Source organism: Pteropus vampyrus, unplaced genomic scaffold (genome assembly GCF_000151845.1).
Source record: "Pteropus vampyrus isolate Shadow unplaced genomic scaffold, Pvam_2.0 Scaffold254, whole genome shotgun sequence".
NCBI lineage: Eukaryota > Metazoa > Chordata > Mammalia > Chiroptera > Pteropodidae > Pteropus > Pteropus vampyrus.
Genome location: NW_011889035.1, coordinates 1,879,030 through 1,899,092, shown reverse-complemented (window position 1 = coordinate 1,899,092; position 20,063 = coordinate 1,879,030). Strand labels below are relative to the sequence as shown.

Sequence of the window (20,063 nt, the reverse complement as noted above, 5' to 3'; positions counted from 1 at the left end):
GCAGCAGGAACTCACAGCAGTAGCACGCAGCCCAGTGGGGGTGGGGGGCAAGATAGGGAGAGGGTAAGTGGTCAGGGAAAGCTTCCAAGAGGAAGGAGTCTTGGACCTGGAATGTGAGGAGTGGACAAGTTGAAGAGGTAGGAAGCACGTTCTGGGCATAGGGAGCAGCACGTGGAAGGCCTGAAGGTGAGGAGAGTACGTGGTGCTCAAGAGAGTGAATGCTTAGAATGACTTGAGCATGGAGTATCTGGGGGCCAGTGATGGGAAACAAGGCTTGAGAGGCTGGCAGAGGCAGACAGTAAAGGGGCGGTATCAGAGGCAATTCAAGTTGTTTGGCAGCAGGATGCCATAAAAGAGGCTTTCCACAATGACAGACTTGGTTGAATTTACAGTTTAGGATCACTCTGCTTGCTGTGTAGAGAACAGAGGGAAGGAGGAGTGTAGGTAGCAAGGAGAATGATTAGGAGCAATTTTAGTTAATGCAGGTAAGTCATGGAGGTAGTTTAAGTTGGAGTGTGGGCAGTTTAACAGTGGGAAATGGAAGGATATGAGACATATTATATTTTAGAGATAAACGGATATTCTTTCTATCTTTTGTGATGATCTATCCTGGTGATAGATTAAATATACAGTCAATCTTCATTATTGGTGGGTTCCATATTTGTGAATTCGCCTTCAAATCAATTCTTGTGGTACTTTTGTGGTAATTTGCAGCAAAAATTTTGTGTAAATTGATATATATGTTCCCAGCTGAGGTCAAACAAGGCTTCACTGTGCCTTCTTGTTTCAGATCTCATACCATATACAAATGTCATTTTTGTGATTTCTTTAGTGCCACTCTTTTTGTATTTTTATGCTTTTTATTGGTGATTTAGTTATTAAAAATACACCCTACCCCCAGCATAGTGTTGAAGTGCTGTCTAGAGTTTGAATGCTCAAGAAGGCCTTACAGAGAAAATACATAGGTTAGATAAGCTTCATTTAGGCATGAGCTATGGGGCTTTTGGCTGCAGATTCAATGTTACTGAATCAGCAATATATATTAAGATGTCTTTAAACAGAAACACATAAAACACATATATATTGATATGATGATGAAAATATTATGGCCAGTGGTTAGAAGGAAACTAATCCTATATTTCCCCTAGGAATAATGGTTCAGTGTTCAATAATTCAATATTTGTGGTGACTTTCTATGACATAGCTACAAGAATCAACTGTATCTATATTTGTACATGGGCATATGTACAAACACAAACCACAGGCTTTCTTGAGATCAAAGTAGAAAAACATAACAAGGCACAGAATGATATGTATGAAATCTAGAGGAATGCAGGGTGGTAGAGTGTGGGTGTGTGCATGTATGGGCATGTAAGGTTAGCTAGTCCCAAGAAGTATAAACTCGAGGGGCCCTTAAAAGTCTCCAGCTAAAGCTGACCCTATTTAACACCCATCAGGCTATAGAGCAACTATTCCCAAAAGTGGACCATAAGCCAGTACTGGGCTGCCCACATCAGAACCCCTTAGGCACTTTCAAATGCGGATTCCTGGCTCCACTCCCAGAGAGCCTGGTGCAAAAGGCTAGCTTCACAGGGAAATCCTGATCGAAGCCAGGTTTTAGAGGCACTGCCCTGGAGCACTCCTGGATCACTCAGAAGCACTCAGTTTTTCTACTGTCTCACGACTTTAATTTCTGATGCTTCTGATTTGCAGACACGGAGATATATTTATGAACCACACTGAAAACTGGATTGGCTCTCAGTACAAGAAGGTGGTTTACAGGGAATACACCAATGGAGAATTTGTGGAGATCAAAGCCCGCCCACCGCGAGAGGAGCACTTAGAACTGCTGGGTATGGCACAGATGGCAGCGGTGCGCACGTCCATTAGACTTACCTGAGAAGGGAGCGAAGGAAGAGAGTAGCCTGACTGCATTCACCAAGTGCAACCTCTTCCCACTCTCTCATCATTGAGGAGCAAGCTGTGTGCTCAGCCCGTCCAAATAATAGTCATAATAAGACTTCCAGATAACGTGCAAACAGGAATCCCTATCAGCAAAGCAGTCTAACCACTATCTGTGGCCTTGAAGTTCCTTTTTCACTCCTCTGCTGAGCTGGGAAGTTTTAATTTGAAACAATCTCATGCCTAAGAACAGCAAGCAGAGTGTCTGCATATCTTCTTCAAGGTCCTTGATTATTCGTGCACAGGGCCATAACAACACACCATCCAAATAATTATAATGAAAGAAGAACCCCTTAATGTGAGAGGGCTGCTAAGGGTGAAAGACCTGCTTTCAGTTTAGGAGGCGCTCACTCATGGCCTTCTCAGAATGCACTCCACCTGTCTGATGCCCTGAGCCTCCTGGCCTGGCCATCAAATAGTGCTTCCTGTCTTCCTCCCCACTTCTCTTCACCTGGGAGTCACCCAACCTGACCCCATCGTAAAGATGAGATCTTAAGGCAGAGGGCTAATCTAGATGACTTTATGAAATCTGTTCTCATTTTTAAATGCACAGGTAACTTATGTATAAAGTATGGCATTATACAGTGTTTTTTAATATTAAAATAAGGTACGACGGTTGCTAGCTCGATAAATTATTAAATACCCCATCCACCTACCCCATACCTTCACTATCTATTAACTCTGGCACACGCTCCCAAGCTTGTTTGTCACATTAAATGAAGTCAGCGCCCGTGAGAATGTTCTTTCTTTCAAAACTTGTGTATCAATTGAACTCTTAAGAAAAGGTGCTGGTTCTGCTGAGGGCTCTGGGTTGCCCCCAAAGAGCCCTGGTTTGGGTCTATTCAGTAAAATGACACAAATGAGTGACTCCATCAAAGGTTAGCCAAGTGGCACTTCAGCCAGGGGAGCAGAAGGCCCATCTACTCATTTTCTGCACCCCAGGGAGAGGCCAATGCTCCTAAAGTTACAAAGGGCACATGGCAGGAATATTACTCCTCATTACTGCTTCCTGTGACCTACCAGGCCATAAATCAGAAGGCATTCACTCTTACTCACCACTCCAGCAAGACAAATGCAATTTAAGTGGTAATAAATATACAAATCATGATTTTAATACATGCATACACATGCCCCTACCTATAACTATACTCATATTTACTGTTAAAAAAAATGCCTAAACATTACTTTTCTAGCTTTATCATTTTTTTAAATGAGCATTTTTCAGACATTTTGTGATTTATACTATTTCATTCCAAAGATAATAATAGCACAAAAAATTTTAGATTTTTTGATGCCTTTAGTGATCTTTCTCAAAAAAGCAATTAAAACTTTGGTCTGAATGAGTGAAGACTGGCTGGGTATGGTCAGGCCCTCCACCCCCCCACACCCCGCCCCCGCCCTGCGTATATCTCCCTATGAATGTAGAGTGCGATAAATGCCCAAGAACACAAATAAACAGGGATCAGGTCTGAGGTGCTTTCAAAGTGGGAATCTGTTTCCATCCTCCTCAAAGTGGTGCCTCTTGAAGACCACTGTGTGTCTGATGCTCTGTCAGTATGGGGCGTGCACGGGGCAAACTGTGTTTGTGCCACATTCTAGGCACCAAGAGGTGACCTGGCCTGGGCAAGGCGCATTCCACAGTCATGTTGGCACAGGCCTCTCCAGTGGAATGTGGAATAGTTTCCACTGGCACATGGGCTGGTTGCTTCTAACAGAAATGGGCACATGTGGGGAGCTGAAGAAAGCACATGTCATCAAGTATCCAAATATTGAGAAAATGCACTGGCCATGCATTAGTGAAATCACTGTATTGATCATAAGTCAATACATGAATGTTTTAGTTTTGTTCTTATCTTTCAAATCTGTTTTATACACATATAATGTATATATACAATATATATATACACATATATACATTATATTCATTATCATTATTATTATTTTCATTATCATTATTATTATATCCATTTACCAGATAGTGAGCAATTTCGGACCTAACAAATTTACACAGGGGAATTACAACTAAAAGTCATCATATCATAGATATGGCTTTTCCTGGAAATTATGTCTCAGCAGTAGTAAAAATTTAAGCACTTATTACTGTGTTTCGGTGCACTGAAATAAGCATTTTACATACATTATCTTATTTAATTCTTACTATAACTTTATGAGAAAGGTGTAATTAAACCCATTTTACAGATGAGGAAATTGAGACTTAGGCAGGCCTTGACTTACCCAAGCCCTCTGTAATAAGTGAAGGAGGCAGACTTTGAAGCTGGGTCGATCCAATTGCCACACACTACATGATATTTAATACTGAATATATCGCCTTCTTCACTAATGAAGAAGCTAACCTTTGTTTTATTTTGCCAAATACTACCTATATTTAAATTACATCAGTGTTGAAAAGAGCAATGATAATGCACACAGACCTGTGTTTTGCCTTTAGGCCCAATGATACATGCTGAGGTGGGTGACTCTATCCTGATCATATTCAAGAACAAAGCCAATCGACCCTACTCCATCTCAGCCCACGGTGTGGAGAATATGGATAGTGAGAAGCGACTCCAAGTGCCTATGACAAAGCCAGGTAAGTTACTCCAGAGATCTGCTATGTCTTGATGAGGACACAAGACTCAACCTTTTTCTGATCTCTAGTGTCTTGAAGCACTCATTTTAGTGTCAGTGTGTTCCAGCCGTCACCTAGTCACTCCCAGTGTGAGATCATCATTCATCTAATGACCAAGTGTTTACGGAGGTTCTAGGGTCCATCAAGGACCTAAAAGTGTAGTAAATGTAATAATAGCTAACACATATTGAAAGTTAACCTTGTGCCAAGTACTATGCTTCATTTTTTTTAAAAAAACAAAAACTCATTTATCTTTACAATAACCCAGTAAGGTAGACACTAATATTCCATTAAATCTGATAACATTGATTATAATGTCCATCACTATTCTTTTTTTTTAGAGAGAGAATTTTTTAAGTGTTTATTTGAGCCAAATTGACAACATTGCCAGGAAGCAAGATCTCAAATGCTCCCATCATCATTATTTTATCTGTTACTAAAACAAGAAAAAAAAATGCTGCCAATTAAACTTTAGCATGCCATTGATTAAAAGATGCAGCCTGACTTCAGTTATGTTAAATGTGAAAAATGTACATCCTATAATTGATGAAATATGGTATTATGCCCATTTAACAGATGATGAAAGCACAGAGGAGTAAAGAACTTGACCAAGTGAAGCATTAGTTGTGATGGAACCCCAGTTTGTCTGACTTCAGAACTTTGAAGCTCTTAATCACATATTTCTCTCAAGATATTTCAAATGAGTTTGGAAGAAAAAAGACAGACAAGATGAATCATTTCAGTAGTAGTGAGGATTATACAGCATTATACACCTTCTAAGAGGTGAAGAATTTCAAGAATATGTCTGAGTGTGCTTATAGAAGTTTCAGAGAAGGAAAATCCGTTAAGACCGATTGATTAATTAGGAGCACTTTGGGAAAGGAGTAACGAGGGAAAGCGTCATAAAGGAGGTAGAACTCCAACTGGATTTTAAACGCACTGAAGGGAGAGAAGATCTCACAACTTAAGGAGCATCCCATAACACTTACATGGTTGAAGTGTGGTAGTAATAAATGGGAGGAGCCACTATGACTTTCAGTTATGAAATTGACAGCAACCATTGGCATATTTATGGGGGAGTTATATTCCTTTTTATCTCTTACATATAATAATATTATAATACTTAATACTATAGTAATTACAATAAAAGTTATGTAAACTAAAAAAAAAAGAGAGATGCATAAAAAGAAGAAAAGAAAATCTAATGTATCACTAGAAAAAGTTAGCAAGGTACCTATGCAGGGATGGGGTTAGAGGAAGGAAAATCTTCACTGGCCACTGGCCAACTTACTCTGCCACTCCCCACTTCACCCCATTCCCAATATCAAAAGCCTGTGTTTTGCTGCTTCAAGAAACTTTTCATGAACATCCTAAATGTCTATCAATAGGAAAATAGTTAAATAAAATTGGAATATCCATATAATGGCCTATTATGCAACCATTCAATGATATTTAAGAAGATTTGAATGGCATGTGAATGACTTGTGGAATCATGTTAAGCAAAATACAAGAAAGGCCAGAAGAGAAATAAGCCAAAATGTTAGTAGCAGTTAAAGCTTTGTGGTGGTATTTTGAGTAGTGGAGTGAGATACTCTTTTCTACTTCTTCACATTTTTTGAACTTGTTAGATTTTTAAAAAATGGATGTGTTTTGCTTCAGTGAAGAGGGAAAGGTTTTTAAATGGCTCAAAAAAGCCACTAAATATTCATTTTTGATGGCTCAAAGTATCTCCAGAGGGAGAAAGATAGGTGCCAATCTGGCACTGGTGAGGCTCTGTAGGACTGTGGACAAGTTGGGATGACCTTTCACAGGCCGTTGTACCCTAATGGTGTGACTAGCAAAGGGCACGGCTCCTCTATGCTGGCCGGCCTTCAAACAGTCCTTGATGTGAGGGCTATGTGAGTGGGGAGAAGAATGATTAGAAAGTGACAAAGGGGCATTTTTCTTACTGGAACTCAAAGGGAGGGAATCCCTTCCGAGGGTCTCTGGCAGGCTGAAAGGTTTGGGAGAGCTGAGATGGGCACAGGAGCAGGGAACTAACTTGGTGCAGACAGTGCAGGCAAGCTGGAGAAGGTTCATCGGGGAATCCCCATGAGACAAGGAGAGCATCATAAGAAAAGTAAGCAGCCCCTGTCAAATTTCTTCTTTTTAAATTAAATTACTCAAAAAACATTTGAGTAATTTAACTGGGCATCTTTTTGTTTAGAGCCGTACTCCCTGCTGGAGTGTCAACTTTAATAATACCACCCCTGTAGCCACTTGCATTTAGGAAGTTAAATTATCAGATGTTAGTCTTGCAAATAACAAGGCATTGGGGCTATAATGAAACTTGATGAAAACTAGACCTAAAGTTAAATTACTAACCTACTGGTGTAGGAACAGATATAGAGCAAAGTTACAAGTAAGCTTTACTTTTGTTTTGCTTTGTGGCTCACATCCAGCTATAGGTTGTTTGTCCTGATGGGGTGGGGATGGGACACAGGTAGCTCCAAAGGAGATAAGAATTTAAATGTGGCTTTTATTTGAGACTTTTACAATGTGATTATCTTCCTAATTCTTGAGTATATTTATGACTCCTCTGCAAGGCTATGGGTCAGCCACAGGGGATGCATAGATACAGCGCCTGTCAATAGGAAGTACATACATTTGTTATTAATATACATACAAATTAACATTTATTGACTGCCTTTAATGTAAGGCATTATCCTAGGTATTTTATCTTATTTAATTCTCACAACAATATGAAAACTCAGATAACTAACCCACTTTACAAGTAAAGAAACTAAAGGTCATCAGTGGGGTTAAGTAGCTTATCAAAGATTGGGTATATTGGAAGTCATGGGGTTGAGATTTGGAACTAGGTCTCTCTGATTCTCTCTGGTTCTAACTAGATCTCATCTGCCTGCAGATTAAAATTACCCGAGAAGCTTTAAAAAATGCTGATGTCCTAGTCTCAGACCCTGATACTCTTAATTTGATTGGTTTGGGATGAGGTCTGAGCAGTGAGAATTTACAAAGCTCCCTGGAGATTTCGTAAGAAGCCAAGGCTGAAGTCTATGGTAATTTAAGTGTGCTCAAGCATAGCTTTTGGGAGGGAGATATGAAATTTGAGAGGGAAAAACAATGAGGTATAAAATGTCTTCATTTCCTGAATAAACATCAGTTGATAATAGAAGGGCAAACTAGAGGGAAGGCTGTAGTCTGAAATGAAAAGTCTGCCATTTTGAAACTGCAGAAAATCAAGATGAGTTTAATGGGAACTATCTATCTCTAATAGATGAGTAATTCTCCCCAGCAATAAACATTAACCAAAATATATAAAGATCTATTTGTATTTCTTCAGGTAAATGATCTGGAACAGAGGTAACGCTAGTAAATTATTTCTTTTTCTTCTCATTTGTTTCAGGAGAAATAAAAACTTATAGATGGAATGTCCCTAAAAGGTCTGGTCCAGGGCCATCTGACCCAAATTGTATTCCATGGGTTTACTATTCAACAGTAAACTTTGTGAAGGTAAGGTGGAGAGAGCACCCAAAACACTCAAAGCAATATGGCTTTCGGTTGACTACTAAGTTATCACAGCTCTGGTGGGTATACGTGAAGGGGTGTGATGGTTAAGAGCAGGGGTCTCAAACTATGGCCAGACCCATTTGTTTACATTGCCTATGGTTGAATAGTTGTGACAGAAAAAGTATGGCCAACAAAGTAGAAAATATTTACTATCTGGCACTTTACAAAAGAAAAGTTTGCTGACTCTTAATCTAAAGTTTGTGGGGGAAACAGTCGATCATATTGTAATGGCTATATAGGGTATCGGATGGGTGCTAGATTGATTAGGGTGATCACTTCATAAGTAATATAAATGTCTAATCACTATGTTGTGTAGCTGAAACTAATATAATATTGTATGTCAACTGTAATTGAAAAATAAAATTATTTTTTTTAAAGACAATAAAATAGTATGGGGGGAGACAAAATCCCAATGTTTCAATTACAAAATTTAGAACTTATGAGGCAGTTTGCAGCAATAGAAGATATGTAAATAACCATAAAATAAAAATATTTTTAAATATAATTTATACCATGGTTTTTGATGTGTTAAATCTATCATTTTTAAAGGCATTACCACTGCTATCAGGGCTCAGGAAAAGACAGCACACTCCAAACAGTAACTGAAACTATGAACTATCCGAATGATAAATAGGTTAACTTTATTTAGAAATTAAAGGCAAAGATCCAGTATTGGATTTGAGTCACATGAGTGTATACAAAACAACTAGTCTTTAATTATATGTCGTAAATCAAAGTCCAAACTAAAATCACATTGGTATAAAATGTAAACACTGCCCATTATTTTATTTTATTTTTTATTTTATTTTTTTTAGGCAAGGCAACCCTTGGTTGACCTCACATATTGCAAGGACCTTGTCAGCTTACAATCTCTTATTCTTTATTTTTTATTTTTTATGCCTGCAGCATCTGGTCTTCCTAGGTGGTCTCCCATCCAAGTACTAACCAGGCCTGACCCTGCTTAGCTTCTGAGATCAGACAGGATTGGGCTTGTTCAGGGTGGCATGGCCGTAGTGCCTATTATTTTAACAAAGTGAAAGATTATCTTAACCTTCCTTTTAAGTATTAGATGGCTGCATTAATATCCTTGAGTTGTAGTGGACAGTGCAAAAGTTTAGGATTGACATACAAGACACTTGAAAAAATAAACCCACACATTGGAATTATGGGATACCCACATTTATGTTTTTATTTGTGCATCCCAACAAAAATTTACTGAGCACTTGTGATTGCAAATGACTCTACCAAGTATTTGAGCAATGCAAATATTGTCTTGAAGGAATTTATAATCTTTGGAAGGAAATAATGCATGTGCATACTGATAATTATAATACAGCTCTGAATCTGGTGAGTTCTATAGGAGGCATTAGAAAGACAGTCTAGAAGAAAGAACATTATAAACAAAGCTGCAAACAGGAAAGCAGAAGGTGTGTCTGGGAAATGGTGAGTCCCATTTAGCTAAGTTAGTGAAAAGAAAAGAAAGCAGTGGGGAGCTTAAACTAGAGAAATCTCCTGGAAGAGCACATGAGGGGGTTGAGGACCTGTCAAAGATTTAGATTTTATTCAGTGGGCCATGGAAATTCACTGAAGACTTCTACATATGGAAATGATGAGATTAATCTGATGGCAGTGAACAAGATGGGCAGCAGGTGAGATGAGCCAGAAACCAGAGAGGAGCCTATTTCTAGTCTAGAGTGAGGTGGTAAGATCCTACACTAAAAGGGGGGCAGATGAAATGGAAAGGAAGTCACAGAATGGAGAAGCATGAGGAAAGGAAAAGAAATAAATGTGAGATCTAACAGGAAACGAGATGGCACAAAGTAAAGAAAGAGAAATTAAACATTGAAATCAAGTTTTCTGATCTAAATGACAGATAATATCATAATGCTGTTTATAGAAATAGGGAATTGAGGAGAAAAAAATGGTTTGAGGGAAATAATAAAGCCCACTTTAGAAATGCTTAGCAGATTGAATCATTGCAGGAAGCACATCAGGAGCAATATCTAAGTAGGCAGTTGGAAAAGTGGGAGTTTTCCTTAAAAGAAAGTTTGGGGCTGAACTACTTGACATGGAGGTCATCATCCATGGTCCTGTATCATTTACTAATCACCCTGTTCACTTTTACTTGCAGAAGTAGAATGTAAATATTTGTATATAGCTATAAATATAGTCTCACTTAAAAAACAAACAGAAAAATAGAAATAAGCATTTATTTATTTAATGAATATTTATTGACTACTTTCTACTAAACATGGGGTTGTGCTCTGAAGACTGTGATAAGTGAGGGACACAGCCTTGGCCCTCAAGGAGTTCACTGTGTAGCAAACTTTTAGGAATACTCCTAAATTTTCATAAAGATCACCCTGATTCTCAGGGCTCCTTAGTACTTACTTCATAGTCATTAGTCTCTTTACAATGACTTTCTTACAAGCACTTAATCTGTATTATTAAATTATTTAAAGGCTTTTCTAATTCAGTTTTATTTTCTTTCAGGATACATACAGTGGTTTGATAGGTCCTCTGATTATATGCAGAGAAGGAGTGTTGAATGAAAAGGGAAGAAGAAGTGATGTTGATTATGAATTTGTTCTCTTGTTTTTGATATTTAATGAGAATGAATCTTGGTATCTGGATGACAATATTAAGAAGTATCTCAATAAAGACCCAAGAGATTTTAAGCACACTGACGATTTTGAGGAGAGCAACAGAATGCATGGTATATCAGAGGTTTTAAAAGAAGACCCTTGTTGAGATGAGCTCACAGAAATTTCTATAACTGCGAGAGGTCACCAGCCTCCTTCTCTGAGCCCTTCCTCATCCCCCAGGACACTTGGACTGAAGAAAGTCCTCTAAAGCTTCCTTCAGCGGGAGCCAGCCAAGCCATTGGTTGGCTGCCAGCAAGGTCCAGTGAAGCTTTAGACCAACTGTTTTAGGGACTTCTATTTCTGAATTCTGGGATCCCTAAATTATGAAACCATGAAGTAATTCCTAAAAAATGAATCATCACTTATAAGAATACACCATAACTTCTAATTGATCAAATTTAAAAATTTAAGGGCCTGGTTTAACTGTTTTTGATAAAATGCCATCATAAAATTTATGTTTTAATGTGTCTACGTTATTTAATTCCATGTAATTTAAGGCAGTTTTTTTTTTTTTTTTTAAGTGGGAATAATGTGTTTAATTGACACATCTGCACTCTTTCACCAAGATGTACTTTTGGCCAAAAGTGTACAAAAAGATAGGCCCTGCCCGAGGTCATAAAGCTACTTAATTGCTAACATTGATTAGAATATAGTAGCCTGATCTCTGATTCAGCTATTTTCTCCTACCAATTTTGCTTCCCTCTCCCAAACGTTTCTTAGTATGTCTCTCTTCTTAATGAATGTAACTAATTTGGTTGTATCATGATGCACAGAATAAAAATTTAGTAGAAAACAAGAGTGAGTCACTATCACGTCAACCCAGCTTGAGTTTCCTTTGGTCACTCTGAGATCATGGGCTCAGCTGATGTGACGTTTTTTGGAGAGTCAGACAGACTTAGGAACTTGCCCCAAACTAGTTCTCAGAAAGTGAAATATTAATGAAATAACTTCTAATTGGTTCAATTATGATTTATATACATTTGATCTCTGCTTTAGTCCACTCAACTGTAGAATGGTATAAATCTGGCTACCTCACACATGTAGCTGTAATCTACAGCATAAAAAGAATATGCTGAATAAACAAACACAACTCACATTGCTCCCCAAGAAATAGCTTTCAAAAATAAACTGCTATTTCTTCTTTCTAGCCCTTTTTGTATAAGGATTTCTTAGTAATCTGAATTTTTGGTCTAGATGGTGGGGACATTGACAAGCGCAAGTGAGATTGTTCCCTGTTTATCAGGCAGATGAGAATATTGGTGACCTAAAAATCATCTTGAACCATTCCTAAAACCAGATTAAGTAATGAGTATTTTCTCACTAATCAAAAGCTATTTTCTTTTCACCGTCTTAGCTATTAATGGAAAGATATTTGGGAATCTCCACGGCCTCATCATGAATGAAGATACAATGACAAACTGGTATTTGTTAGGAATAGGAAGTGAAGTGGACATTCATACCATCCATTATCATGCTGAGAGCTTTCTTTTCAAAGTAAGTTTAAGGAAAATGCTTTGGGGAAGACATTTTGAATGAACAAATTCAATGGATTTCCATTGTGAAGAGGGTTATTTACTAAGAAGGCCTATGAGGGGTGGGTAGTCAGTATTAGAGAATGGAACAGAATAGTGTGATTGTACCCCTCCCCTGATAGATATTTCTTAATATGTACATACATTTTATTGTACTTGTTTAAAAAACCTCTCTGAGCTTCAGATTTTCATCATTTATATGGGGATAATTCTGACTATCTGGATTATGCTGTTAATATTATATATGAAAGCATCTATAGAATTTTGCACCTTTTCCTCATCCTTCCTTTTTTTTCTTTCTCTTTCCTTTCCCCATTTCTTTTCTATGTGATTAGCCAACAGAATAGCCCTATCTAGTAACGAAGCTATTTCAAGCTTTGGCTTGGGTCCAAAACTTTACTTTGATTTTTGCCCTAGTGAGCTATACTGGACCATGTGTGGCCTTCTGCCTCTCCAGCATCTGTATCATATGGTTGGTGCTGGCTTTACAGAATCACCTGGGGAGCTGTTTAAGAAACAAATTGCCAGACCTTACTCCAGACTGGCTGAACTAGAATCTCTCGTGATAAAGTCCAAATAGTCAGTTATCTAAAGTGCTCAGTGCAGTCTACAAGGAAGTAAAGCAGAGAAGAATAATCATATCTAATCTGTAAGGAAAAGCTGTATGGGTTCTTTCCTAGTTATACAGGAATAAAAAGTAACTTTAATAAAATTTTGAATATCCTCTCCTCTCTGTATATTTATTCAACAGTTTAAGACACCAAGTATTAGTCTGTAATGATAATAGTTTTACATGTTAACTACCTATGCTCATTTTCAGAACTTACACTTTAAACCTACACTTTAAAAAATTTATAAAATTTAATATCATCTATAAAATTATAAAATTTTATATACATATAAAAATTATTTTATATAACTTTTTAAAACTAAGGTATAATTTACAGTGAGTACAAATCACCCTCTTTAGGTACAGTTCTGTTTTAATAAACACATACAGTTGTGTAACCAATACTAATAAAAACATAGAACGCATCACCTCCTAAAATTTCCCTGCCGTACCATCTGGAGTCAGTTACTTCTCCATGCTTAACGCCTGGCAAACATGGATCTATTTTCTATGGCTGTGGCTTTGTCTTTTCTGAAATCTCATATAAATGGGACTATACAGCCTGTAGCATTTTGAACCTGACTTGTTTCATTTAGTATAGGCATTTGAACTGCATCTCCCTTGTGTGCAGCAGTAGTTTTATTCCATTCGATTGTTGAGTAGTATTCCATTGTATGGAAATACTGCACTTTGTTTATCCATTCCTCTGTTGAGGGGCATTTGGGTTATTTCCCAATTTTGGATTATTACCAAAATCCTTATAAATATTTGTGTACGTGTTTTTGTGTGAACATAAGTTTTCATTTTCCTAGAGAAAATATCTATGAGTTGGATTGCTAGGCCATGTGGTAAATATATATCTAACTTTATAAGGAACTGCCAAACTATTTTCCACAGAGGCAGTACCATTTTGTATTCTCATCTGAAACATATGAGAACACCACTTGTTCCACAGCCACATTAGCACTTGGAATTTTCCATTTTTATTTTACTTTTCTTTGCCATCCTACTAAGTGTGTAGCAGTATCTCACTGTTTTTTATTTGCATTTTCCTAATGACTAATGATATTGATCATATTTTCATGTGTTTATTTCTCTCTGTCATCTGTAAATCTTTGGTGAACTGTCCAGATTTTATGCCCATTTTTTAATTGGGTTGTTTCCTTATTGTTGAGTTTGAGAGCTTTATACATTCTGGATATAAATCCTTTACCAGATATGAGATCTATAAATATTTGTTCCCAGTCTGTGATATATTTTCATTTCCTTAACATTACCAGTCAAAAAGCAGAAATTTTTAATTTTGAAGAAGTCCAGTTTATCATTTTTTTCTTTATGGATCATGCTATTAGTGTCATAACTAAGAAATCTTTGCTCAACTTAAAGTCACAAAGATTTTATTCTAGAAATTTTATAGTTTGAGGTTTTGTATTTAGGGCTCTGATCCATTTCAAGTTAATTTTTATTTATGGTTTAAGGTTTATTTTTTGCATATAGATGTCCAATTGTTGCAGCATCATTTATTGAAAAGACTACCCTTTCTCACACTGTGCAAAATCATAATTGATCAGAGTCTATTTCTAGGTTCTCTGTTCTGTTATACTAATCTATATGTCTATCCTTTTTTGAATGTTACACTGTCTGGATTACTTTAGTGTGATAGTAAGTCTTAAAATCAGGTGGTGATTTTTTTTAGCTATTCTAGATCTTTGCCTTCCCATATAAATTTTAGAAATACTTTGTTGATTTCTATTAAAAATCTGGCTAGGATTTTGATTGGAATTGCATTGAAGCTGTACATTTGTGTGGGAAGAATTGATATCTTAATATTAGGCCTACTAATCCGTGAATATGGCATATCTCCCTATTTATTCAGATCTTCTTTGATTTCTTCCATCAGTGTTCTCTGTCTTCTGCATATAGATTTTGCATATATTTTGTTAGATTATCAGCTAAATATATCATAGACTTTGATGATATACAAGTGGCATTGTTTTTATTTCAATTTCTAATTCTTCATTGCTAATATATAGAAATATAACTGTTTTGTATAATTGACCTTGTACCCTGCAACTTTGCTAAACTATTTCTAGTAGCTTTTTTGTAGACTTTGAGGGAAGGTTTCCTACATAGACAATATGTGATTAGCGACAATCTTATTTATTTTCAATCTGGATGCTTTTTATTTATTTTCTTGCCTTATCACACTGGCTAGAACCTCTACTATAATGCTGAACAGGGATGGTGAAGGTGGGCATCCTTGCCTTATTTTTAATGTTAGGGGAAAAGCATTCAGTCATTCTTCATTGAATATAAAGTTAGCTGTAAGTGTTTTGTAGATCCTGTTACCAAGCTGAGGAATTTTCCTTCTATTCTTAGTTTGCTGTTTTTTTTTTTTTTTATCATGATCAGATGTTAAATTCTATCAAATGCTTTTTCTGCATCTATTGAGATGATCATATTTTTATTTTTTAGTCTATTGATGATTTTCTTTACTATATTGGTAAATTACCTTTATTGATTTTCAAAAGTTGAACTAATTTTCATTCCTAGGATAAACTTTATAATGCAGTATCCTTTTCATATATTTCCGGATTCAATTTGCTAGTGTTTTGTTAAGGGTTTTTGCATCTATGTTGATGAAAAATATTAGTAGCAGCTTTCTTTTCTTATAAAGTATCTGTCTGGTTTTGGTATCAGGGTAATGCTGGCCTCATAAAATGAGTTGGCAATGTTCTCCCCTCTTCTATTCCTGAAAGTTTGTTTGGAATTGGTATTACTTCCTCTCTAAATGTTTGGTAAAATTTGCCAATGAAGACCTCTGGATCTGGAGTTTATTTGCTCGAAGGTCTTAAGATAATTGTTTCTTTAACAGATTATCTAAATAGTGATATATGTCCGTTTTCACCTTAAGAAATTTGTCCATACCATCTAAATCAAAGAATTCATGAACAAAGCTATTCATAATTTCTTTATTATCCTTTTAAATGTCTATAAGGTCTTAGTGGTGTCTCTTCTTTCATTCTTGATATTTATAATTTGTATCTTTTTTTCTCCCTTGGTCAGTCTGTCTAGAGGTTTGTTTTAGTTATCTATTGCTACATAACAAATTACTCCAAAACTTAGCGGCCTAAAACAATAAACATTTACTATCTCACAATTTCTCTGGGTCAGGAATCTGGGAGTAGTTTAGCTAGCAGGTTCTGATTCAGCATCTTTCATGAGGCTACAATAACATGTCAGCTGGAGCTGCAGTCATCAGGCTTCACTGGGGCTGAAGTGAAGCTCATTCACAGGGATGTTGACTGGAGCCTTCAGTTCCTCACCATGTGGATATGGCATGGGAGCTGGCTTACCTCCAGAGTGAGTGATCCAAAAGGAGAAAACGAGAGAAAGGACGTAAGACAGAAGCCACTGTCTTTTATAACCTACCCTTTAAAGTAGAATGCCATCACTTCTGCCATATGCTATTGGTCTCAAAGATCAATTCTCATGCAACATACGAGGGGACTACAAAGGTTATGACTACTGGGAGGCGGGGATCATTGGGGGCCATTGTCTCGATTTTATTGATTTCTGCTCTTATCTTTATTACTTCCTTCTTTCTGCAGATAGATAAATCTTACCGAGAAGATGTTTATGACCTCTTTCCTGGGACATTCCAAACCATCGAACTGTTTGCAGATCACCCAGGGACATGGCTGTTACACTGTCATGTATCTGATCACATCCATGCTGGCATGGAGACAACCTACACAGTCCTTCGGAACATAGGTAGACTGTTGTCTGTCAGTGATGCCAAGTGATAGCACCAGGCTTCCTGTAGACCCTGAAAACAGAAGGCATGAGACCCCACAAGAAGCTCAAAGCCAAGCAAGAGACAGACATGTAAACAGTAACCACAATAAAATGTGATCCATGCCAAAACTGAGTGCAAAGTACAGGATTTGGTGACAGTAGTAGGAAGTAATGGTTAACAGTTTGGGGATATGAGCCAAGGTTTCACAGAGGCCATAATGCTTTGGATGGATCTTAATGGATGAGTAGAAGCTTGAAAGGTGATTGGGGTAGGAACGGTATGTGTACTGGTATGAAGAGTAACATTGTGAGAATCTAAGAAAGACTTACAGATACTGATGGCATAGAGTCCTTATTGGTGAAACAAAATAATTCTTGAAACAACTCATGTCATGAAAAGAATCTACATCTGTTGTTTATAAAACAATCAACTTGTCTTCTCTGTCCAGACAACAGGATCCCCTACTCCACCAAGTCTCCTTCTGGAGGAGCGTCCCACCCGGCCACTGTGCCCTCCAATGGTAAGGACTCCCTCTCTAAACCCTGCATGGTCAGTGTTCACTCTCCAGGGAAAGGCAGAGGACTGACACCTCACTTTTCTTTTTCACAGAAGAACCCGACAAAGAGCAGCTCTATTTCTTTGGCAAAAATCTGGGTCCTAGAGGAGCTAAAGCAGCCTTGGTTATCCTTTTCATCATCGGACTCCTCCTCCTGATCGTCACGGTGATTCTCTCCCTCAGACTGCGCTCTGCAAGGAAGCAGGTGGCATATCGGGAAGTCCAGTCCTGCGCGCTCCCCACGGATGCTCTGTGAACTGGCTTGCCCTCCTCGGCAGGGAAACTGGACAAGGCATCGTTCGCCAAGGAAGGTTCACACTGTATCCTGGATCCGGCTCTGATTCTCTGGGACACAACCAAAGCAATTTGCTTTTCTTTATTTTTAAATGGGCTGTGAATAATTTTTCAGTCTAAAATAGAGAAAGAGGAGAATGGGTGTGATTGAACAGTCTCAATCTGTTTCCAGAATTAATTCCTTGAAGTGGGGAGAGCCTCTGAAAGATATCTTTATTTTCTACCTTTCATAATTCTTAGACAGCACTTCCTTAGCTTCCTTTTCTAGAAGGACAACTTTGGAAAAGAGTTGCCATCCTCAGACATCCAACTGGAATGACACTGATTTCTCAGCCATGTTATGTGACACGCTTCCCTTAGTTGTTCCAGGAAAAGTAACTTACTGAGGAATGTTTATGTCAGTATCTGCTGATAGCATTTGACCAAGTGAATTTTGGGGAGGCTTTAGCCAGCTCTCCTGGCCTTTTGCACGCTGTTACAAAAGGCAAAGTTAGAAGCATTTAAAAAATATTGCTGCTGTTTTTATGCAAACTTGTAGAGATACTTGAATGTTTACGACTCACTTCATGTTATATGTTTTTACAATGTTTCCATGGCAAAGTTTGTATTTTCAGGAATCAATTAGAGAATTTTTACTTGTATTGGAGTGTGGAGGGCTGGAATCTGTGAAATAGCAGGCTATGTTCTCCCACTGTGAGTCAGACTCCCTGAGAGTTTAGTGGAAGCTTCTAAGACAGAGGGAAACTTTGCAGGAGGCAAGTCTGGATTTGAGTCTTGAGTCTGATTTTTCATTCACCTTGGGGACCTTTCCAAATATCCATCTGCCAGGAAATAAAAAGAGTCTCATCCTGTGAGAAACACCAGGAAGAATTTAACAATGCAGCTGACTGGTTGGGAGGACAAAGAAATCACAAAATCCTTGATTCCACACCTCTTAAAGACATAGCCCTTTATGGGAGGAGAAGAAAAATAAAAGGAAAGGTTAGAAAAAGAGAATCCCGGTGGCGATTTTTAAACCATCAAATCAGCTTTGAAAATAAGTATTATAGTTTTCAAGGCTCAAATGCAAAAATAAAATGTGAACAACTAAACTCAACCCATTACAAGGCAATCAATACCTTCTGTATGCATGCCTCAGTGTTAGGTGTAAAATTGATAAAAGCAATATCGTTTATTAGCAAACTGAGGAATTGCCCTTAGCTCAGGGCCAGATGCCCTGCGATGCCAATGCCGATGCCAGATGAGTGATATTAGTACATTTGCCTTAGCTGTGGATCATTTGAGTGTCCAGGTAAACAAATAGGCCCTCATAAATACTTTGGTGGAGGGGACTTTCACACTATCTCATCTTTATCTTGGTGAGGGGAAACGGGTAATTTGATAGAAGCTACAGTCTTACATAAAACAGGATGCAAATGTTAATAGTTCTGTTCATAGTTTGCGTGAATGTCCTATCAAGCAAGGTACCAGAAAGATTTTGGATTCCAGCCTGCTAACCATGGATAATGTGATCTTGTAGTAGGTGCTCTCCAGTTTTCATACATGTGTAAGCTGTATAATTTCATAATAATAATTATGAGAAATGCCTTATTTATAACTCAGACAACAAATTTAGTTGTATGTTTTTTTCCTTTCCTCTTAATTTTTTTTAATGACAGTGAAACCACAAAGTAGTTTGATTATACCATTTCTCTTTTTAATAAAGTTTCACATAACATGGCTATTTGCATTACGTATCACTAAACCTGGGTGGGGGGATGGTAAAGGAGAATTACCTTTTAGATATTTAGCCACCGTCCTAGTTATAGTTGCTAAGGGAAAGCAAAGAAAATAACGGTTTTTCTCCACAATATAGTCCACAAATAATATGACTCTCCCCATTGTTTGCTCAAATATACCAACACTTCTTCATTCTCCGCCTCACTTCTTTGGAAAAAATCAAGCACATTGCACACACCTTTTCCTCCTCTTACAATGGAAGAAGTGTTCCTGCTCCCAGCACGGCCAGTCTGGCGCTCCGCTATGGACCTCATCCCTTTTTGCTTTCTCAAGGACTTCATTCCCTCAGTTAGGTCTTCCCTTCTGCATGAAGTCATCAGCAATGCCCACCATTAAAAACAGAAAGCAAACAAAGAACCACTGTCTTTAATTCTATCACCTCTCCAACCCAGTTTCTGAGTCTCTTTTGCTGATTCCTTCTCTTCTTTCTGACGGAAATGTTAGCATACTTCAGGGCTTGACACTGGGCCCTTTTCTCTATTTTGTTCTCTGGGGTAGGCTGAATAATGTCCCCCCGAATTCCATGTCCTTATCCCCAAACCTGTGAATGTTAGTTCATATGACAAAAAAAGGACTTTGCAGGTATGATTAAGTTAAAGATCTTGAGATGGGGAGTTGATACTGGATTACCCAGACTGGTCATAAGTACAAGCACAAGTGTCCTTCTAAAAGAGAGGCAAAGGGAGA

General features: G+C 37.7%; 1 protein-coding gene and 1 pseudogene across 1 annotated transcript in view; one reads left to right on the top strand and one right to left on the bottom strand.

Annotated features, from left to right (window-relative positions):
* HEPHL1 (hephaestin like 1) overlaps positions 1 to 17,576 on the top strand; it is a 65,048-nt gene extending 47,472 nt beyond the window's left edge. The window contains exons 13-20 of the mRNA XM_011374754.1: positions 1,714 to 1,853; positions 4,412 to 4,552; positions 7,998 to 8,104; positions 10,655 to 10,877; positions 12,161 to 12,300; positions 16,560 to 16,722; positions 17,196 to 17,267; positions 17,357 to 17,576. Of these exons, the coding sequence (XP_011373056.1) occupies positions 1,714 to 1,853; positions 4,412 to 4,552; positions 7,998 to 8,104; positions 10,655 to 10,877; positions 12,161 to 12,300; positions 16,560 to 16,722; positions 17,196 to 17,267; positions 17,357 to 17,559 (1,189 nt within the window). The 3' untranslated portion in view covers positions 17,560 to 17,576. The remainder of the gene's footprint in view (positions 1 to 1,713; positions 1,854 to 4,411; positions 4,553 to 7,997; positions 8,105 to 10,654; positions 10,878 to 12,160; positions 12,301 to 16,559; positions 16,723 to 17,195; positions 17,268 to 17,356) is intronic.
* On the bottom strand, positions 9,059 to 9,177 carry LOC111729268 (annotated as a pseudogene).
* Positions 17,577 to 20,063: the final 2,487 nt, after the last annotated feature.